Source organism: Magnolia sinica, chromosome 5 (genome assembly GCF_029962835.1).
Source record: "Magnolia sinica isolate HGM2019 chromosome 5, MsV1, whole genome shotgun sequence".
Classification (NCBI taxonomy): domain Eukaryota; kingdom Viridiplantae; phylum Streptophyta; class Magnoliopsida; order Magnoliales; family Magnoliaceae; genus Magnolia; species Magnolia sinica.
In genome coordinates this window covers 30,374,721-30,398,318 of record NC_080577.1, presented here as the reverse complement: position 1 = coordinate 30,398,318, position 23,598 = coordinate 30,374,721, and the positions used below count along the sequence as shown (strand labels likewise).

Here is a 23,598-nt window from a genome sequence, read left to right as displayed (position 1 = left end):
TTGGTGCAGCTCGCCTGAGTTGTGACCAAGCAGGATTTTGAGACCCAGGCTCATGTGCATCTAAAGGGCAAGCTGGATGATACACACACATCATATGCCCCACCTAGCTCGAATGTATGTGATCGTTCATTGATGGAAATCCAATGTTTCTCCATGGAAATGAACCTGAAAAACAAGCAACACACATTGACCATTGACTTCTCACTATTTTCACTGTTTTCCAAGTTGTCAGACTTTCAAAGGAGTTTCTTGTTCCAAATTCTTCCTATCTAAGCACTCCACAGAAAACAAAACCGTCACGGCTTCTTTGGACTTAAAATATAAGGTGAGAAATCCATGGATTGAACAAAGGTGAAATACTACGTTGACGAAAGTGAGGGAGGAGAAGTGGTCCGTTAGTCTATAATCACAACAGATGGCTATGATGTAAGGATGGAATAATGTAGAAATGAAATAAAAATAAAATACATGATCATTGAAGAAAATTTTGTAAAAAAAAAATGAAGAAAAAAAATCTAATCATTTAAAGAAATTATACAAAGGGATAGGCGTTGGTTTGAATTTGGATCTGTAGAAAGCCTTCTTTTTCTTGAAGCTTCTATTCTCTAGAGTCAGTACCACCTTCCCTGGCTCATTTATGTAGAACGAATTCCTAACACTCTTTTCCATTCTCTTCTCCTTTTGAATCAGTATCTTGTATGAGCAATCATCATCTGGTATGAACTCTTCCTTGTATGTCACTTCCCACCCCACCACTATCATGTCCCATACCACTGTCACCCCTGGCTGCTCAAAAAATAAAATAAAATAGTAAAGTAAATCAAATCAAATCAAGGATCAAAACACAGTGGGTAGGGTTGGTAATGAGTCGAGTTCGGGTGAGGTTGAACCAAGCTTAGCCCATTTACTAAATAGGCCAAGAATTCTTTTGTTCCGGACCTGACCTGTGACCCGTCCTGTATGGCCAGACCTGACCCATTTTATTGTCACTGGGTCTGGATCAACCAACCCTACTCGACCTAGCATGACTCAACTCATCGTTAAGAAGGTATTATGGGGCAAAAGGTATGCCAACCTGGCACAATTAGTGAATACATACACTACATTTGTACATATATCTATGCGCCTATACTTATCTTCTATTAGTTCCTTTGGGGTTGGGTCATCTGGCCGGGCCATTGATAACCTATTTGAGTGGGTCGAGTTTGATAGAGTTCAGCTCAAGTTTAACCTGTTATCCATTTAGCTGCTCGCCATACCCGGTTAGGTCATGCCCTTTGTAGGATTGAGTCTAGTTTTGATGGACTATTTCTACTTTTGTTTGAGCTTCTTTTAATCCAACCATGTTATTAAGATTGCATTTGTAGCACATATCCTACATCATGGGTTGAGCCAGCTGATTCATGAGTGAACTTAACCAATTGCCATACCTAACAATGAGCATGTGCCAACTAGGTACACGTGCAATATCATGCCATTCACCTAGTATGGATCCATTGTGTCCCCTCGAACAAAAATCCGGTGGGATCTGTTCATAACATGGCTACACTTGCACGAGGGATATAGATCCTTGGCAAACCCACCTAACGAGGGACGCGGATCAGGTGGTGTTCCCAACATCACTCCCAACAGTGGTGTGTGTATGTGCTGGGCACTGCCGAGCCCAACATGATGTATATGATTTATGTCCACGCTGTCCATCCATTTTCCTCCCTCATTTTAGGGCATGAACCCAACAATGAAGCAGAATAGAAGCTCAAGTGTACCACATCACAAGAAACAGTGATGATTGAATGCCCATCATAAAAAACTTCCTGGAGCTCATCAAAGTTTTGGATCAGGCTGATATTTGTGTTTTCCCTTCATCCAGGTCTGATTGACCTTATCAACAGGTTGGATGACCAAAAAACATTACGGAGGCCTTGAAAGGTTTCAACGGTGGATGTCATTATCCCCACTGTTTCCTATTGTGTGGTCCACTTGAAGTTAAGATCTGCTTATTTTTTTGGTCCATGCCCTAAAGTGAGCTGGAATAATGGATGGATGGGATAGATATATTTATATAAAATTAACACATACATCACGTTGGCCCCACAGCACCCAATGCATCAACACACCAGTGTTGGGGTGGTGTTGACAACACCACCTCACCTGATGAGATCTTGGATGAGGATACAGATCATTGGAGCTCCTGTATAGATCCTGCATGTGTGTGCTAAGCTGGCACCTGTGAATGTGAGACTGTTTGTATTAAAAAAATAATCCACATGTGCCACAATATATTATTATTAATCTTTAAGTGCCTTACATGTGTCAAGTATTAACGTGAATATGCTCATTAGTGCTATATATGGTACCATCTATCTCAAACTCTCCATCTGCCACATTTGTTACATTCTATTTAATCCTTCTTTTAGGGTGTTTGGCAAATAACAAACAAAATAACAGTCCAACACAGAATAATTTAAATAATATAATCAAGCACAGTAACCAAGACAGCATGTCCCCATGCCCCATATGAAATACAACTTTACCAAACAGTAGGAAATAAGTTGAAATAGGTTATTATTTGATTGAGCACATTGGCATGTGTCAAACGAGAGTGGATTAGATGTTTCTTGGGTAACACTGAACTTGGTGAAGTCCCGATGCGGTGACATTTCATTGGCCGCTTGAAAAAGAGGGTTCAAGTACTTTCAAAAGATTGTCTAGTCGAGTACGTATTCGACCCTTCTATGATGAGTCTACAGGCCCATGAAATGTCACCACATCGGGATCTCACTGAGTTTGATGTGACCTGGGAAACACCTAATCTACTTCCGTTTCCAACATGCATAATTGCGTACATCAAATTCGTAGCATATCTTTCGATGACTGAAATCGTCTTTTTTTCTTTTTCTTTTTTTGGAAGATTATAGATATATTTCAGATGAAGCAATTTTACAGGAAAATCTGGAGAAGCAACTTTACAGGAAATACAATTCGGACAGGACCTCACCAACGAAAAGGAGAGGAGGAGACTGCCTATCTTATCCTAAGACCATCGAGGAGCCATCCATAGGAGTGTTTCTGATAACTCCCAGGCCTGTTCAGTCTAAAACGAAGTTCCCTCTAGGCTGGAGAGGAAGCTCTGAAACATGGCCAAAAATACTATCCGACTGATTGACGCTACCTAAACACGCCACGCCATCTGCTACCCTGTTAGCAACACCGGCATTACGGAAAATGAGTCTCTCAGGAGCTAGCCCCTTTGTCAGGTTCCTCTCACCTTCTCTGAGGAGTTCTTTTCAGTTTTTCAGCCTTATGATAGGTTCCGGTCAGGTTTTTTCTTCCTGTCGAACCTGGATGTATATTCAGTTTTGTAAAGCCCCTTTATGAAATGAAAACATAGTTCCAAAAAAAAAAAAAAAAAAGCACTGGCATCACGCAGTGCATAAAGGACCATATTCGCTATGGGGCCCACCATATTCTATATGTGAATCCCACTTCGTCCATCAGATAACAACCTTTATTTTTCACCATATGTTCATACAAGAGATAACCTCCTATTTTTTAAAAAAGAATAATAATAATAATAACCTAAAGTGCACCCGGCCTATGATGTAGAGCGGGTCGCGGACAGTTACATGGCCAAGATGGATCAGAAAAGGCCCGGTCGACGACAGAAGTGATCCGGACCATCGGACCTTAGATCGGGCGTATCTTGCAATCCGGAATGAGTTATCTGACGTAAAATATATGATTTTGGGGTAGAATGAGCTACTTTAGCCAACCAACCCGGTTATGCTGGGTTGCGCAGCCCGGAATTGCGAAAAACCCCTTGATCGATGGTCGTTTCCCTGTTTTAATTTCGTTTTTACTATAAATAGTAAGTTTTAGTTTGATTATAACTCTTCATCCGTCGGGCTTTAGGAGTTGCGCCCAACGTGAAAAGAGCTTAGAATAATTAGGAGAACGGTTTGGTGAAGCCAAATAGGACACTTACTATTTTTGGCCGAAAACCTTGCGCACTAGTAGACATCACGACCGTCTATAAATAGTAAGTTTACTATTTATAGTAAGTCGCGGATTCTAGGAGTTTGAGTTGTAGTTTGATTCTAATTTCTTTCCCATTGCTTGGTACCCTTATTTAAAGGGTTGTGAACTCATTTTTAATTATTCATCAATCAATTTTGAATTTATTAGAATTTATTTTTATTTTCTGATTTCTTTCCTCGTGGATTCGAGAAGTCTCTGTGAGGAGTTTAGAGAAGTTCCGTGGATTCAGAATAGTTATCCTCTTGAGGAAAACGGTGCTCGACCTCACGTCCTCCCCAGCGTCAGTTTGGTATCAAAGCGAGGTTTCTCCTCGGATTGATGACTTCTAACGACGGGTCGGGCAACAATCCCATGGGCGGTGCTCCAGGGAATTTACCTTTAATGGCAGCAGCTTTCGAAGTAGTGCAACGAGAAAATCAGCAAGCCATGCAAAGGCTGCAGGCTTCCATCGACCGCATAGCGGATCTCTTGACGAAAAACCGAAGGCAACTCCGTGTTCCTGGTGGCAATCCTCCACCCCCAATTAATCGCTTTGATCGCAGGATAGTACCGGCAGTACATCCAAGGGTCATTCCTAAGGAAATTGACGACATAATCTTCCAACACCCCAGACATGGCGGCGATCGAGTAGATCGAACGGATTGAGAATTCAAGATGAGGGTTGATATTCTCAGCTTCAATGGCCAACTACACATTGAGGATTTTCTCGATTGGCTTTCTGAAGTTGAACGATTTTTCAACTATATGGACATCCCTGAAGCAAAGCAGGTCAAGCTTGTGGCCTACAAGTTGAAAGGAGGAGATTCAGCTTGGTGGGAACAACTACAACTCGCGCGAACTAGGCAGACGAAAGCACCAATCCGCACCTGGCAGCGGATGAAGCAGCTACCACGTGCCTGATTCCTCCCTAGTGATTACGATCAGGTATTATTCCAACAATACCAAAATTGTCGACAGGGTAGTCGGTCGGTGAGAGAATACGCAGAAGAATTTTACCTCCTGGCGGCGCGTAACGATTTAGTTGAGACTGAATCGCAGCAAATCGCCCGATTCAACGGTGGATTGCGTATGGCTATCCAGGATCGGGTCCAGATGCAGTCCGTTTGGACGATGAATGATGCGATTAAGTTGGCTACTCGGGCAGAAGCGCAACTTGAACATCCTAACACACGGACCTATCCTACTGAAAGGATCCCTATGGCAGGTCTGCCCCAGGGAACTGCACAGTCTAAGGGGAAGGAGCCCGTAGGAGCACGCACTCAACCTCCTACGTTTGAGAACCGAGATCAGGGAAGCGGGCAAGCTAGACCCCAAAGGGGCGTATCGACTGCTGCTAGTCCAAGTAGAATCCCGAACCCCTATGCTCGGCCAAGTCCCATCTCTCTCTCTTCTAACCCCTACGTTTGATAACTGCTATCGTTGTGGCCAACTGGGCCACCTATCAAATACTTGTCCCCAGCGAAAAGTAGCAAACCTCGCCATCAATGATGGTACTGCTGATAACACTTATGAAGATCCAGATATTGAAGAACATGAGCATACCACCGAGGACGAGGCAGATGATTCAGGTTGGATTCAGCAAGATCACGGCGAGTCGCTCGTCGTGAGGCGACTATTATATGCGCCAAGAAAAGAAGTACATCCACAGCGGCATAACATCTTCCGTACTAGGTATACGGTGAATCGAAAGGTTTGTGACGTGATCATTGACAGCAGGAGCAGCGAGAACATCGTCTCCAAGGTTATGGTGGAAAAATTACAATTGAAAACGGAGCGTTATCCTTCTCTATATATAATCAGTTGGATCAAGAAGGTCAGTGAAACAAAGGTAACTGAACGGTGCACCATATCCTTTTCAATTGGCAAATATTATAAGGATGAAGTAGTATGCGATGTGGTTGACATGGAAGCATGTCACATACTACTCGGTAGGCCCTGGCAATCTGACCGTGACGCCACTCATAAAGGACGAGATAATATATATATCTTCGTCAAGGACGGCCGGAAGACCATATTAGCCCCTATGGATCCAGAGTGACCACCTGAAACTTCTAAAGTGGAGGGCTGTTTTCTCTTAACCATACAGGACTTCGCGGAAGAATCAAAGAAAACAGGACAAACTTATGCATTAATTGTAAAAGGGGAAGAACTCGAGCCTATCAACATCCCTGAAAGACTAAGGCCCTTACTACATGAATTTAAAGAAATCTGGCCTGATGACCTTCCCGATAGGTTACCTCCTATGCGGGATATCCAACACCATATCGACTTTGTCCCTGCGTCCAGTTTACCTAATCATCCCCATTATCGAATGAGGCCGAATGAGTGCGAGATTCTGCAGGGACAAGTAGAGGAGTTGATCCGTAAGGGTCTTATTCGAGAGAGCATGAGTCCATGTACTGTACCAGCTCTATTAACTCCAAAGAAAGATGGGAGTTGGCGCATGTATGTCGACAGCCGAGCCATCAACAAAATCACCATAAAATACAGGTTTCCTATACCACGATTGGATGATATGCTGGACATGCTAGAGGGTGCAAAAATATTCTCTAAATTGGACCTAAGGAGCGGCTACCATCAGATTCGAATACGGTCTGGTGATGAGTGAAAAATGGCCTTTAAGACCAAGGAAGAATTATACGAATGGATGGTCATGCCCTTCGGTCTTTCGAATGCGCCTAGCACATTTATGAGATTGATGAACCAAGTTTTGAAACATTTCATTGGGCGGTTCGTTATGGTTTACTTCGATGATATTTTGATATACAGTCAAGACGAAACCACCCATATGGAACACCTCAAGAAGGTCCTTCAAGTGCTCACTAAAAATAAGTTGTACCTCAATTTAAAAAAGTGCAGCTTCATGACTGATAGCCTATTGTTCCTGGGTTTTGTCGTCACATCCACGGGCATTCGGGTGGATGGGGAAAAGGTGAAATCAATCAGAGAATGGCCGGTTCCTACAAATATTCACGAAGTGCGAAGTTTTTATGGACTGGCAACATTCTATCGTCGGTTCGTGAAAAATTTCAGTACCATTGTGTCACCAATCACAGATTGCATGAAGAAAGGGCAGTTTCAATGGACTGACGAAGCCGACAGAAGATTTGTCGAAATCAAGTGCAGATTATCCACGACCCCGGTTCTTATACTTACCAACTTCGACAAACTTTTTGAAGTCGAATGTAATGCCTCATATGTCGGAATTGGAGAAGTTTTGTCTCAAGAAGGTAGGCCGGTAGCCTTCTACAGCGAGAAACTTAGCAATGCACATAAGAAGTGGTCTACATATGAGATCGAGTTATACGCGGTGGTCTAGGCACTGCGGCACTGGCGACATTATTTGATTTAAAGGGAATTCATACTTTACACGGACCATCAAGCTCTCAAATTCATTAATAGTCAAGCTAACATTAACCGTGTGCATGCTAGATGGATCTCATTTTTGCAGGAATTCACGTTCGTACTAAAACATAAGTCAGGGCAACAGAACAAAGTAGCTGATGCACTGAGTCGCCGTGCAACTTTGTTAGTCACTATGAGTAATGAGGTTGTCGGGTTCGAGCGCCTCAAAGACATATATGCCAATGACGACGACTTCAAGGACGCATGGGTTAGATGCCAAGACACCCCGGTGACTTACATATACAAAATGGGTTCCTTTTCAAGGGAAATCGACTGTGGATCCCAAACAGTTCGCTAAGGGAACAGATAATCCAAGAGCTACATGGAGGTGGCCTCAGTGGACACCTTGGGCGAGACAAGACGCGAGCTCTTGTGGAAGAACGATATTACTGGCCGCAATTGGTACGTGATGTGGGAAAGGCAGTCCAACGTTATTATATTTGTCAGACCTCTAAGGGGCAATCTCATAATACGGGCCTTTAAACTCCGTTACCCGTGCTTGACGGCCCTTGGGAGGATTTATTTATGGACTTCGTGCTTGGTCTCCCAAGAACACAACACAGCATGGATTCGGTGTTCGTGGTAGTAAATCGTTTCTCCAAGATGGCGCACTTTATTCCATACAAGAAGACTCTCGATGCAACACACATGGCGAATCTATTCTTTAGAGAAATTGTGCAGCTACACGGGGTTCCCAAGACTATTACTTCTGACCGTGACACAAAGTTTATAAGCCACTTTTGGCGAACTTTGTGGACTCGATTTGATACACGACTTCAGTTTAGCAGCGCCTACTACCTACAGACTGACGGTCAAACTGAGGTTGTGAATCGCACGTTGGGAAACCTCCTTCGATGTATTTCATGAGAAAAATTGAAGCAGTAGGATTTGGCCTTGTCTCAAGCGGAGTTTGCATTCAATAACATGGTGAACCGCTCGACAGGAAAATTTTCGTTCCAGGTTATCTATGGACGAGTACCTCGCCACACACTAAACTTGGTCCCTCTGCCCAAGCTCCCATACATGAGCATTGTAGCGGAACATATGGCTGACAAGATCATGGGCATTCATGCAGAGGTACAAACCAAGCTACATGCCTCGAACGAAAAATACAAGGAGCAAGCGGACAAGCATCGGTGACAAAAATTGTTCGAGGTGGGCGACCAAGTAATGGTCTATCTGCGCAAAGAACGATTTCCGACCGGAACGTACAACAAGTTGAAGAATAAAAGGATTGGACCGGTACCAATCATCCGAAAGATCAATGACAACGCTTATGTTGTTGATCTTCCAGATGACATGGCAATCTCACAGACTTTCAACGTCGCGGACCTGACCGAGTATTATGAACCAGCGCAGGATAAGAACTCGAGGACGAGTTCTTTTGAAGTGGAGAGGACTGATGTAGAGCGGGTCGCGGACAGTTTCTTGGCCAAGATGGATCAGAAAAGGCCCGGTCGACGACAGAAGTGATCCGGACCATCGGACCTTATATCAGGCGTATCTTGCAATCCGGAATGAGTTATTTAATGTAAAATATATGATTTTGGGGTAGAACGAGCTACTTTAGCTAACCAACCCGGTTATGCCGGGTTGCGCAGCCCGGAATTACGAAAAACCCCTTGATCGATGGTCGTTTCCCTGTTTTAATTTCGTTTTTACTATAAATAGTAAGTTTTAGTTTGATTATAACTCTTCATCCGTCGGGCTTTAGGAGTTGCGCCCAACGTGAAAAGAGCTTAGAATAATTAGGAGAACGGTTTGGTGAAGCCAAATAGGACACTTACTATTTTTGGCCGAAAACCTTGCGCACTAGTAGACATCACGACCGTCTATAAATAATAAGTTTACTATTTATAGTAAGTCGCGGATTCTAGGAGTTTGAGTTGTAGTTTGATTCTAATTTCTTTCCCATTGCTTGGTACCCTTATTTAAAGGGTTGTGAACTCATTTTTAATTATTCATCAATCAATTTCGAATTTATTAGAATTTATTTTTATTTTCTGCTTTCTTTCCTCATGGATTCGAGAAGTCTCTGTGAGGAGTCCAGAGAAGTTCCGTGGATTCAGAACAGTTATCCCCTTGAGGAAGACGATGCTCGACCTCACATCCTCCCCTGCGTCAGCCTAGAACCTCTAATCTCAAGCCTTATGATAGGTTTGGATCAGGATGATTGTATCTTCCCTTCATCTTGGTGAACCAGGCGTGAGATGATCGGTCCTGATGAAAGATGCACACGTAGGTGGCCCCAGACACAAACCTATGGTCAACCCCATTATTTATTCCCCAATAGTGCAGTCTACCTGAGTTAGCATCCAAGAGAGTACACCTGATGAAAGAAGTGGATTTCACAAAGACAACATGGTTGATCCACAGAGAGCTGGAGTGTTACGCGGAAAACATATGTTGCAGAGGATTCCGTTCCATCTTTTTGGGGCATGCTAATTTCCATCTTCAAGCGCCAAACACATGGGTGATGTATATGCAAACCTAAATATGGGTGTGGAATTCTCATCAGACTGCGCCACTAGTCCATGAGTCCCATCTGGTATAATCAGGTAAGCGACACACTCAAGTTCAATATGGCCTTCCATTTCTGTCCATGTGTGGGCCATCAGATGAATAGAATGGCCCCATTTTTTTAGCTTAAGGAATATCACTGCAGGGACCACCCTATATTGGATGTCTAGACCCTGGATACTCGACTCGACCCAACTAGATTTCACCTATATAAACTTCAGTAAAACTAGACCTGGTCATAACTCAAGAAAACTCGACTCGACCGGAGAAACTCCGTAAAGCTTGACAGAAGTCGATAAAACTTGACTAGAACTGGCACAACTTGACATTATTTATGTTTTTTAAAATGTTAAATAATACTTAAAATAAAAAACTCATACGGTTTTTTGAGAAACTTGTGCGAGTTTTTAAGTCGAATCAACTAGACTCAACTAGGTTTTGAGTCATGGCAAATCTTCGTACTTTTTAAACTATGATTTGGGTAAAGCCAATGGTCCGGTGTACATGCACTACATTTGATCAGTCCTCTAAAGGAAATTGTTAACAATACCTCAATAATCAGAAATTCAATGGTTTCCGTCCCTCCACTTCTGATGGCCTTCTCCAAAACGTCTCCATTCTCTGCCGAAAATTCTTCGTCATTCTCTCTTTTAAGGCCACCATATTTAGTTGGAACATTTTCCGCCGCCACATACCTATGTTTTAAGCAAATATTTTCAGGAAATCAGAAGATAATTAGGAATAGAAGAATGATCAACTCCAGGCCATTGCATGTGAAGTCCCTATGCAATGAACACCTGAGATGAGCAAAAAGTGGGTTACACTGAGAAGAATCATCAGGTAGGGCACACATGTAGATCGTCTTCACGGTGGGACCCACCTTTTGCATGGCTTGGATGTCCTGCACACATGACACTTGATAATTAATACTTGAGAATTTTCTTACTTGAGAAGGGTCTCTTGGACTCTGGATGGCCGGGCAAAAATACATTTGCTTTTAGCTCTCTGTGTTAAGAAGCGAGAGAACAATGCATGGTATGCATAGCATCGAAAGGGAACGTTTATGAATATCTGCATGCAAAATCGACCTAATCAGCGCTGGGTTGGGAACTTGGAAATAAAAGGAGAGAGTGACATTTTCTTATTTTTCAAGATAGAGTGCGCACAAACACACACACACACACACACATATAAAGAGATAGAAAGAGGGAGACTATGAAAACACAATTTTAAAAAGGGCATTTTACAATTAAAAAAACTAACTAATTAATATATAATTTACATTTGGGTACCTTTTTCAAAAGGATTTTAATAATGCATCTCTTTAAGGGCGGCTCGAGTGAGCCTTGTGAACGCACACCGTAGTGGGATTTCACCACCTATATATGGGTATCAAACCCAAGACCTCGTGTTGAAACTCCCTAGAGTCTACCACTGAGGTAAGGACTCAAACCCAACAACAACCAGGTGCATTACTCTATGTTAGTCCTACGGATCAAAGATTAGCCCCATCCATAATTCAGGTGGACCACACGATTTGAAAACAATGCACAGTGAAACCCTCATCTTAGCCCCATCAGTGATTCAGGTGGACCACATGATTTGGAAACAACGCCCAAGGTAACACTCACCTTCGAGACCATTTCCATGGTTCACCTAAATCATTTATGGGCTTAAATTTTGGACACATGCATAAATTTCATGTGGAATCTAATGATTGGAGTGGATTTTTATATAATCATAACAGTGAGCCCTGTAAAAATTAAGGGTGGAGGACCTCTCTCCCAACTATTTTCTTTAGTGTGGTCCACATGAATCAAGGTCATCCCAATGGTTTGATTCTAGGCCTGACATGGGATTACATATATGATGGTCGGAGAGATCTCGCATACACATCATAGTGGGTTCTGCACAAAGCAAGGGGCGGGGCCTTTTAAAGCTCTCTCTCTCTCTAGATATCCTCCTTAATGTCTTCCAACTATTTAAAACAGTTTGGAGAAGGACGCACTACCTTGATTTTTGATAAGCCCACCATGATATTTTTGTGAAATCTACTATGACCATTAGATGTATAATCTCATGTTAGGCCTAGGGCCAAAAAAAAGAAAGAAGTGAAGGTCGACTTGTGATTCCAATGGGCCACATCAAAGGAAATACTGAGGCAAGAGACTTCCACCCTTGAATTTTACAGGTCCACTATGATAATTATATGAAATCGACCTAGACCATTAAATGCCACATAAAAATTTAAGCTTGGACCCAAAAATCAGTCCCATCCGTGATTCAAAGGGGCCATGCCAAAGAAAATAGTCTGTAAGGTAAGCGTCTCTCTATACGTGCAGTCCACCTGATTCATGGATGAGACTGATTTTTAGCCCTCGGTCCTATTATGAGGTAACACCTAGTTTTTGGGGTGGATGGGGCCTACCGGAGCATCCGCAAGCTTTCACAGAGAAATTCAATGAAAGTTTGTGGAATGATATATAATTATTTAGATTAATGAGAAACTTATTCAAAATCTTTTTGAAAATGTACCGCAATGTAAATTCTATATTAATTAGGTAGAATTATTAATATTATTTTTTGTTTTTAGAGTTTCCTCTAAAAAATATTTTCCATAAAAAAAAAAAAAAAAAAGTAAATTCCTAATCAAAGAAAATATTGGGTCCTTACTAATGCCTCAGTGGTAGACTCACAAGAGTTTTAACACGAGGTCATGGGTTGGTGAAAAACCACCGTGGTGTGAGTGTGTGTAAAAAAAAAAAAAAAAAAAAAATCAAAGAAAATATTGTTCTTTTTTTTTTTTTTTTTTTTTTTCCATCTTTTGGAAAGTATATCCACTCAAATGTTTCCAAACTTCCCACCAGGTTGGAAAAAAAGATTAATATAAAATAAAATTATAGGTACATGAGCACTATCTAACTAGCAGTGGCAATGGATATATTGGGCTGCCTGCCCCAGCCCTGTAAGGCCAGTGCTTGAGCCCCTAAACTTGGCCCAAAGGGCAGGGCTTGGGCTAAAGCCCAAGCCTCATGTCTAGCCCAGGCTGAGCCAGGCCAATGATAAATGGCACAGCTAAGCCTGTTAGTCCAGTCCTATGATGAATTGTCCGGCTAGACTCGTTGGCCTGATCTAAGCATCGAGTTGGTCAGTATTATATGAAAGAATATGTAATTTGAGACTCTTGTGAGTGGTCTATTTAATTTGCCAGTGGTGTCACTCTTTTCCTCCTATCGGCATCTTTAGCTTGGCTTGATGTGTAAGGAGGACCAAGGCCGAGACCTTGTTAGCCTAATTAGGATTAGGTTTGAGGCTTAGGTGGCTAGGGCCGGAGCAAGGTCAGCCCTGGGCCAATCTAGCCCGGCCTGGTCCACTGCCACCTTATATCTAACCCAGTCTGTTATATGTATTCCCACGTGTTAGACCTAGATCCCAAAATCAAGCATATCCATAACTCATGTTAGCCACATCGAGGGAATAGTTTGGTAAATGGGGATGGGAATGCAACGCTATGGAAACCTGATGGTGCAATGTGGTGTCCACCGTGTTATGTATATGCCATCAACTCAGTCATCAAGTGTGGGCTGTTAAGGGACACACAAAACTCAAGCCATTCCAAAACTTAGGTGGGCCATACCACTTGAATAAATAGGCTGTAAGGGTGGTGGTAAATTTCCACTTGTGGTGTGTTCCACGAAAGTTTTGTATCAGGAAGATTCTTGGGATGTACGGTGAAAATGAGGAACTACACTAGATGTATGGCATGGATTCTACGTGCCCCTTTTGGGTGGGTCCCAAGCAGCTTGGACATATGGTTATTTCCATTGGTTCGAATAATTTCTCTTTGTTAAAAGCATTTCAACATCTTAAAAACAAAAACTTATATGTATTAGATGAAAATCCATTCATTTGATAAATTATCTTTCACTAAATGTGGGCTGTTCTATCAATTTCTAGACATCCACTCATGATCTGCCGATCACAGGAGTTGTTGTTCCTTTATTTCTTCTAATGGAAGAGATCATGGAACATGGAACTTCCCAATATTGGGCCCACTAGATGAATGGTAGGGATTATCCAACTGTTGTTGCTTTTTTTTTTTTTTAAAAAAAAAAAAATAAAAAAAAAAATTTTAACTTTGTCAACCCAAGGAAGAAATGGGTGCAACAGGAAGAGAGGAATACACCCATTATATCGAGGTCACCCATCCTAAGACTACTATTACCCAAGCAAGCAATGCATTAGTTCAGTAATGCAATGGATTAGTTCTGGTGTACTGAAATTTGTGTGGGGGATTCAAAGCCTCACCTCTCTTAAGAGAGCCAGGTGCACTTCAATTGCTATCTAAAGAAAAAGGATATAACATGAGGACTGCTTAGTTTTTGAGTTCTGATGAGATCTAATGCATTAGTGATGGTTTGATTGCACCCAAGATTTATAGAAATTTCAATGAGGGATCTAAAGCATTAGTGCTAGTATGATTGCATCCAACATTTGTTAGGATCCAATGACTAATTTTGCCTAGTTGGTTTCTTTTAAACTTACATTTCTATCGACGAATTCGGGATAATTTTCTTGAAGAAGTGATAGAGCTTTCTTCATGGTGACTCGCAGCTCCTTCATGGCAGGTCCCGGCGAGTTCTTCAGATCAGTAATTTGGACCATTGATGCCACCTCCCCAGGCTTAAAATTCAGATCCTGGATACCCTTCTCCATCAATTGCACCCTCCACCTCAAAAACTCATCACGTTTCTCATCAGTCCCAAATGCATTGTCATACATCTCCTTATCCTTAAAAACCCCATAGACATTGAAACACAAAGGGTGACCTTTCTTGTCTGTGCTATTCATGTAGGCCACATGTTTAAGGTGGGACCCCAAATCCTCCTCCAAAATCCCATCTGTCTTGAACTCCTTACGCCATTTCAGTGTCCTCCGTAGCATTTCAAAAGCGTCGGATACCTTGAATTCCCTTGCTCTTAAGAACTTGAGGAGAATTATGTCGGTGCCCTCATGATTTTTGCTGGGTAACAGCGGAACCCCCCATAGAGAAATGTCTTGTAGATTGTCTTCGGCGTTGGACTCGACTGGGAATGATGTGTCTTCGAAATTCAGGACAAGGGTCTTCTCTTCAGAGCCCTTGTCTGTAGAAATTTCAGCACGGGGTGGCTGGAAAAGGTTCTTGTTGAGTATGGCTTCTTGCAATTTGGTCTTGAATTCGAGCAACGCTTTCTTTTCTGGTAGTTTTAGATCCACAGTCACGGCATTTTCTTCAACCGGCGGCACCGGGTTGGAGTCTTTGATTTGAGTTTCTAGCTCTGCGGACGCGATCTCGTTGTGGGCAATCATGGTTGTGGAATTGATTGGTTCTAGAGCTTCTCAGGTCGGATTCCGGTAGCCGGTAGAACTATTGCCGGCTAACCGAGCCCGGAAGGAGCTCGGATTCAATGGAAATGGTTTTTCGAAGTCCTCTTTCTTCTCCTTTTACCTTGGGAACCAACGGTAGAATTCGTTTGTAATAACCTCCACGTCAGCAGGGGAGGATTTCAAATTCCAGCTATCTGTGATGTGGCAAGAGGATTGGTGGGCCGTCGGTTTTTTTTTGTCTTTACGGTGGCGGGAACCAACGGCTAGATTTGGAAGAAGACGCGTGGTTGAGAAATGGTTGAAAGTTTCAAACTTTCCAACGATAGGTGACCTGGCAGTAAGATAAATTACGGTTGGGGAATTCGTTTTTCGTGCGTCGCGAGGTAGGAAAGGGCGTTAGTGGTCAACCTCCGGAGCCCACATGAGAAGATGGTCCAATGATTTTATCCGTCCATTTCATGGTCACGATTATGTTAAACCGTTCATTGATGGAAACAACAAAAATCTTTCGTTAGGTGGGATATTAACTACACTTGGCCCACAAGAGCACCACATCTATTCACCCTAGATGATCGACAGATATATAGTGTAGATGCTAGTAGAGGTGATCCTATCCATAGGGATGGACGATCAAAAATGAAAAACAGATTCAACCTCATTTACTGACGGCTAGGATCAGTTAATTTTCAACCGAGGGTCATCCAGGGCCCACGTAAGCACTACGCTGGTGAGCATGGCCAAGCCCATGACCGATTCACAAGATGGGATGAGGGTCACTAGCCCAGTGGCTGATGGTCGGTGATCTGTGGGCCCTGCCATGATGTATGTGTTTCATCCATGCCGTTCATCCATTTTTACAGATCATTTTATGACTTTAACCCACAATTGATAGGGATATAAATCTCAGGTGGACCACACCACAGGAAAACAATAGCGATTGGATATCCATCATTAAAATCCTCCTAAGGCCCAATGTACTATTTATTTGAAATCCAATCTGTTGATTAGGTCATACAGACCTAGATGAAGGGAAAAACCAAAGATAAGATTGATCCAAAACTTTTATGGCCACCAAAAGTTTTTTAATGGTCGACGTTCATTCAACACTGTTTCCTGTAATGTGATCCATTTGAGATTGGGAAATACTCACTTTTGGTCTCATGCCCCAAAATGATCTAGAAAAATAGATGGACGGCATGGATGAAACATATACATCATGGTGGGACCCACAGATCACCGACCGTCAGCCATTGGCTGGTGGCAGGAGGAGTAGCCAATCCGTTTTCGGTCCTCAGCTCATGGGCTGTTCTTCGAGATGCCTACTGAGGCCCAGTTTACCCTTTTGGTGTGGAGGAACGATCACACACAACGGATGGATGTGAAATTTCAATAGAGCCACTCTCGCCCGTTAAGATGTCATGTGTTTAGAATATCCGAACCGTTCAAAGAATGCGAGGCCACGGTTATTTCCTAGTACAAATATGAGGCCGGTCCATTAATTTAGCCGGACATAACATCAAAACCAATGGGTATCTGATGGTATGACTAGGTATGGTGGTGGGGCCCATTCAATAATTTATTCGGTTTGATTTCCATCAAAAGTCATCATCACGGTGTGTTCCAGTCGTTGAACGGATCGGATATCCTATACTTATGACACATTATTAGAAAAGAAATGTTGCATTCAAAGTTCACATGCATCCGCTGTGCGTCAGTCATTTCTACGGGATGAGAGTTCGGTAATCATGGTTCAATATATCATGACAAATTGGACTTGTGGCCAATAATTGTTATTGAAAAGCGAAGACCCAGATGAGAAGCCCAGGAACCTTTACGGCAAAAAAAAAAAAAAAAAAAAACATTAAATTTTCATCGGAATGATATTTAAAAAAGTTCCTTGACATTGTATGTATCAAAATGTATCTCGCTCCCATGTTACCTTTTCTCGCCAAACGTTAAGTGGATCCAAAAACCCAGATGGGCCACGCGAGAGGAAAAAGTGAAAATGTAAATGCCCACGGTTGAAATCTTCTTTAAGCCTATCATGATGCCTATTTTTCATTCAAGCCGTTCGTAAGGATACTTGCGCTACGATGAACTGAAGAAACAAGTACCAGCCTGATCCAAAGCTAACGTGACCCTAAATAGCTAGGTTTAACGGTAGGCGTTTGTATACACACTTTCCGTTAGCGTGTGGTCCACACGAGTTTTGAATTTGTTTATTAGGGCTCGAAAAGGTTTTGGATGAAACTGCTGCTTATGATTTCTCATTTCCCTCGTGACTAGGTTTGATGGCAAAAAAGCATTACGGTAGAAATTGTTTTATATGATGTCTTAAATCGAATAGGTTTGATGGCTAAAAAGCATTACCGTAGAAATTGTTTTATATGATGTCTTAAGTCTAATCAAATTTTGTGTAGATTTTTTACGTAACTGTGAAAGTGCAGGATTTGTTTCCGATGTCATTTATTAATCTTTTGATTTTATTTGGGATTTTAATTTTTTTTTATATATATATATATATATATGGGTGTAAACGGGATTGGGAGGTATTATTATAAGGGATTCTAAGGCTTTCTAAAAGGGTTATAGGGTTTGCAAAGGGTGTAGCAAGAGTGAGATTCAAGCTTGTTTTAACCGAATAAGTCTTTTCTCTTTGTAATTTCTGCTTTTATAGTAAAGATCCATCACTTTGTGTCGTGGTTTTTTCTCGAAATGGTTTTCCACGTTAAATCTTTGTGTTTTCTTGTGTTTGCTTGCTGCTCTTAGATTATTATTCTAGATCCATCTCTGTGTGATTTCGCAGCACAAAACCCAACAAGTGATATCGGAGATATTGTTGGGGAACAAATCTGGATCTGCGGGATTAGCATGGGAAACGCCAAGTTTGATATCGAGAAGTACTCAGGCAAAGATAATTTTGAGTTATGGAATATTAAGATGATTAGTCTATTAACCAAGCAAGACAAAAGTAAAATTCTTGAGGAGCAGAAATCGATTATGAAAGATGAAGAACGAGATACTCTTGATAGTAATGCTTTAGCCTCCATCCGTTTATGTCTCAAAGATTAGGTTCTCTATAATATTTTGATGGAGAAAACTACTGCTAGTTTATGAGCGAAGTTAGAAGATATCTATATGAAAAAATCCTCTGAAAATCGTTTACACTTAAAGTTACAGTAGTATAACTTCAAGATGGCATGGGGTGGAGATCTGGAGGCCCGCTTCAGCAACTTTAACAAATTAGTTTGCAAATTGTTAGATATGGAGGAAGTGATCAAAGATGAAGAACAAGAATGTATGTTGTTGAATTCTCTTCCGGCATTGTATAAGTCATTTAAGGACACAATGTGCACTGCAAATAAAACCCTGAGTGTCAACATCGTTATTTCAGCCCTTTAAGGGAAAGCCATGAGAAAACTAAATGGCGACATGGAGACATCTTCCGATGCACTAATTACGATGGGAAGAAATATTGAGCGAGGTACAGGATCTTCAAGACCTAAACAAAAGAAAATTAAAGTGCTGTAATTGTGGGATAACTGGACACATGAAAAAGGATTGTACCAATCCTAAAATGAAGAAAATAACTTAGAGGCTTCTTCTAAGGAGGCCAATGTTATCACATCTGATGAAGAGACAAGCGACAGTGATGTTCTATCTATGTCTATGGTCGGACACTTGCATGACAATCTTAGAGATGAGTAGATCCTTGAAACAGGAGTATCATATCACATGACTCATCATCAGAGTTGGTTTGCCAGTTACAAGGAATGTGATGATGGACAAGTTTTTATGGATAATGACAATGCTTGTAATGTTTGGCTATTAGTACTGTGAGTATTAAGATGTTTGATGGGATGGAGTATACCTTGACTTATGTCAGGCACATTCTTGATATGAAGAAAAGTCTGATTTTTCTTGGTGCGATCGAGGCTATAAGGTGTAAGTTCACTTATATTGATGGTGTCATCAAAGTTTCAAAAAGGGCACTCGTGATTATGAGAGCACAAAGTCACGGAAACCTTTACAAGTTGATCGAGAGCACTTCATCGGGTGGAGCCGCAACATCTGTAGCGGATTCCACGTTTGCACGTATGTGGCATGCACACCTAGGCCACATGAGCGAGCGAGGCATGAAGGTACTTACTGATCGCTGTATGATCCCAGTTTTTAAAAGCATTGATTTTAATATATGTGAATATTATATATGGTAAACAGTCAAGATTATCTTTTAAGTTTGGGAAACATGTGTGTAAGGGGGGTTTAATTATGTGCACTCTGACGTATGGGGGCCATCGCCAGAGGTTTCCATTGGGGGGTCGTCATGGTTTGTTTCATTCATTGACGATTACTCCAGGAAAGTTTAGGTTTACTTGATGAAACGTAAATCCAAAGTTTTCACTATATTCAAATAATGAAAGGCAATTGTGGAAAAACAGTCAGGGTGAAAAATAAAGGTTTTAAAGACTGACAATAGTGCAGAATTCACTTCCACTGAGTTTAATGAATGTTGCAAGGATGAAGGGATCATTAGGTGCAACACGGTGCGCCACACGCCCGAACAGAACAGTATGGCTGAGTGGATGAATCGGACTCTCTTGGAGAGGGCCCAATGCATGTTAAGTAATGCTATGTTGGGTAAGAACTTATGGACTGAAGCCGTTAACACAGCTTGCTATTTGGTGAACCAGTCTCCTTCTACGACAATTGAATGTAAAATTCTAGATGAAGTATGGAGTGGTAATAAACTGGACTACTCAGATTTACGCATATTTCGTTATGAGGCTTACTCTCATGTATCGTTAGTTGAGAGAGATAGCTAGACCATAAAGCCAAAAAGTATATCTTTGTTAGCTTGGTATTGGTGTGAAAGGTTATAGGTTATTCGATAAGGTCACATGCAAGGTTATCACTAGTCGTGACGTTAGATTTGATTAAAGCTCTCTATTCCACAAGAATGATCAAGAGGAGCAAAATGAACCAAAAAGGTTGATCGTAGACGTCCAAATTGACACAGATGATACTCAGACACAGATATATGCACAGATAGAAGTATAGGAGAAGGTAAAGCACCCACCTGTGAGAATAAACCCACCGCGTGATCGCAAGTTACCGGTAAGATACAGGGACAATTCCAATATCGTATATGCCCTCATTAAAAATGAGGGAGACTCGTCAACTATTTAGGAGGCTCTTAAAGAGCCTGATACAGAAAAGTGGAAGGTAGCTATGGACGATGAGATGGACTCGTTACACAAAAATAACACATGGGATCTGGTGGAGCTTCCAGTGGGCCGAAAAGCGATCGGATACAAGTGGTTATTCAAAAAGAAACAAGACAGATACAAAGCGAGGCTGGTAGTGAAGAAGTATACTCAGAGAGAAGGAATTGACTTTATAAAGATATTTACGTCAGTGGTTAAGCCAGTGTCTATCAGATTCGTGTTGGTGCTGGTTGCCCAATACGATCTCGAGCTGGAACAGATGGATGTCAAGACTGTTTTCTTGCATGGGGAGTTAGAAGAGCGAATCTACATAAAGCAACCAGAGGGCTGCGAAATTAAAGGGGCAGAGAAAAAAGTTTGCAGGTTAATGAGTGTTGAGGGACAAATAATGCATATTAGACCCTAGTAATACCTGATTTTAAGAACATGATACTGTTTAACGGTTTATTTTAATCGTGTTTGTGTTGCAAGGTGACTTTAGGAGCCTGGATTAAAAAATGATGCTAAAAGCATGGATTTAACACTCATAAATCACCAAGGCAAGGGGTGATCCCAGGGGACCGAGATCAAAGAATTTGCACACCAAAGATCCAAGAAAACCACATGATTAACGATGAAGAGGACAAAATCATCCAGATTGCAAAATCACACGATTTTCACTATCGTTTGGCTCGAAACTTTATATTTGGCCTGAGGACCCCAAATTAACCGTACACGTCAAATTTCAACCATTGGATCCTTGTGGAAGTGACCCAACGGACAAATCAGACCATAAATATCAATGTGGGGCCCACCTAATATCTGGATATACTTCAATTTTGGTCTTAACCCATTAAATGGGGTGGCACAACGAATGGATGGAACGGATTTTACATACACATTATGATGGACCCCACATGGGGATCTGTGTGCACAGTGTACAAGTGCACCGGCCGTGCACCGAAACACCCAAAGTCGGTTAGTACACGACGTGGTTTGTTCGGATTTGAGTAGTGTGGCCCACCAATCATCCAAATGGATGATCTGGATCATCCATATGCTCCGGGGGGGAGGGGGGTGAGGGTGGCATAACCATCGCCATGATGGCCTTTTAGTTCTTTGAGCACATACATACGTGGATCGCCAGAAAACGTAGGATGAATGACGAATTGATTTTATACAGTGGACCGCACCAAAACTCGACCAAAATCACTCCTTTACGACTGAAATTTCTCTAGAAATCCAATGAACGGGATGGATTTCACAAAAAAACATCATGGTAGGGCCCACCGAACATGTCAGCGCAAGAATTTTTGCAAGAAATGCACATATGATTTTTTTGGATATTGCGGGGTGTTGTGGGCCACCGTTTGTGGTTGGTTGGATGATCTGAACCGTCCAGAATCTTCAGAGGGAGGGTTTTTACCCTAACCATAGAGTCAAAACGTATTTTTTGGATGTCCACCGTCCGAAAACACCGTCAGAACGCAACTCGGCTTGCATTTTTGTGGCTGCTATGCATAAAACTCCACTCGACTGACTTCTTTCACCGCCTCTTGTCCTTATAAAAGAAGAAGAACGTGAGAGGGAGAGGCATTCATCAAATCTTGGGCAGCCATGGAGGCCGTGCACGTGGGAAGGAGTAAAGAGAGAGAGAGAGAGAGAGAGAGAGAGAGAGAGAGAGAGAGAGAGAGAGAGAGAAGGAGAGTCGTGGAGCAAGTCATCTCCATTGAGTTTTTTTTTCCTCTTCTTCTTTAGTTTCTTCTTTCCTATTAATGTTTCTGAGATCTTTAGTTTAATCATAGTGATGATCGGTTAAACCTCTTAGCTAGGGCTAAGAGGTGAAGCTTGTAGCGTAATAGATGGATTTCTATGCTTTGATTCATACTTTAATTGAATTTTCTTTTGATTATAGTTTGATATTAAGGAATGCTTTCAGTTTTTAATGGTTTGTTGTGACTTAAATTACAATGGATCTGCAATATCTTTGAGCATGTTTTTAGCATTATAGGGTTTGTGAATTTGCGAACTCTGTTGTTCATCATCATCTCCTAGGCATAGTTGGATGACGGAATCTTTCCTAACATTCATACATCCCTTAGATTGGATGTGGATTGGCTAAATTTTGTTGTTTGCTTTGTCTCGTGGGCATGGTTTTGTGCTGGAATCAATTCTAAGTCTCATACCTATCTTCTCTTGAAAACTGGATCAAAGGAAGTTCAGATTTGGATTTTAATGGAATATCTTCCAACTGGATAAAGATGAGACTCTGAATCCAGTTGCGCTTATGAATCAAGCATAGATTTTCCTAATCTCTACAAGTGGATCCTTGGCACCCTAGTTTCCCACCTTTGATTTTATAAGTTTTAATTAAATTTATTCACCATTACTCTCTTACTTCTCTTAAAAGCCCTTTGGTTTAGATTACACCTTCGCCTAGTTCTAGTTCAAGTTACTTTCAAATTACGTACAAGGTTCAGTCCCTGTGGATTCGACCTTGGTCTTACCGAGATTATTACTACATCACAACCCTTTACTTGGGGTGTGAACAAGTTTTTGGCGCCGTTGTCGGGGATTGATTAGCTAGTTTTAGAATTAGGTTAAGATTCGGGTTTTTTTAGTTTTCTAATTTTAGGTTTTGGTTTTTCTGTTTGATTTTTAGAAACTAACCTAACTTTTTTGTTTTGTAGGATCTTGACATAGACTTTCTCAATTGGTAATCTCTTTCTAATTTTCTAGTTTTTCTTTTTTCTATTTTTAGATTAAGTTTTATTTTCTATTTTTCAAAATTTTCTAATTCTAGGCTTTTTTTTATTTTTAGGAACTAACTTACTTTCTAATTCTAGGTTAGGGCTTTTCTGATTAATTTTTAGATATTAGGTTAGTTATTTCCCTTTTTAGGAACTTTTTCTAGTCTTAGAAACTAACCCATCTTTTTAATTTTTAATTTTATAATTTTTATTTTTAGAAACTAATTTCTTTTATTTTCTTTTGCAGGATCTTAACATTGGAACTTCTAATTTGGTAACTTCCTTCTAACTTCTCCTCCTCTTACTTTCCA

The 23,598-nt window shown here is 41.3% G+C and overlaps 1 protein-coding gene across 1 annotated transcript; it reads right to left on the bottom strand.

Annotated features, from left to right (window-relative positions):
• Window positions 1-443: 443 nt before the first annotated feature.
• LOC131247272 (patellin-4-like) lies at window positions 444-15,828 on the bottom strand. Its single transcript, XM_058247669.1, has 4 exons — window positions 14,509-15,828; window positions 10,910-11,034; window positions 10,514-10,658; window positions 444-786 (listed from the first exon to the last, which is right to left on the bottom strand). Exons 1-4 carry the CDS (start codon window positions 15,310-15,312, stop codon window positions 520-522), a joined length of 1,341 nt encoding a protein of 446 aa, XP_058103652.1. The 5' UTR covers window positions 15,313-15,828; the 3' UTR covers window positions 444-519.
• Window positions 15,829-23,598: the final 7,770 nt, after the last annotated feature.

Coding starts and splice junctions, on each gene's coding strand:
- LOC131247272 (XM_058247669.1), bottom strand. CDS start 15,312: ATGATTGCCCACAACGAGATCGCGTCCGCAGAGCTAGAAACTCAAATC. Junction 11,035..14,508: donor CCGAATTCGTCGATAGAAAT/GTAAGTTTAAAA, acceptor TTTTGCATGCAG/ATATTCATAAACGTTCCCTT. Junction 10,659..10,909: donor GTCCAAGAGACCCTTCTCAA/GTAAGAAAATTC, acceptor CTTAAAACATAG/GTATGTGGCGGCGGAAAATG.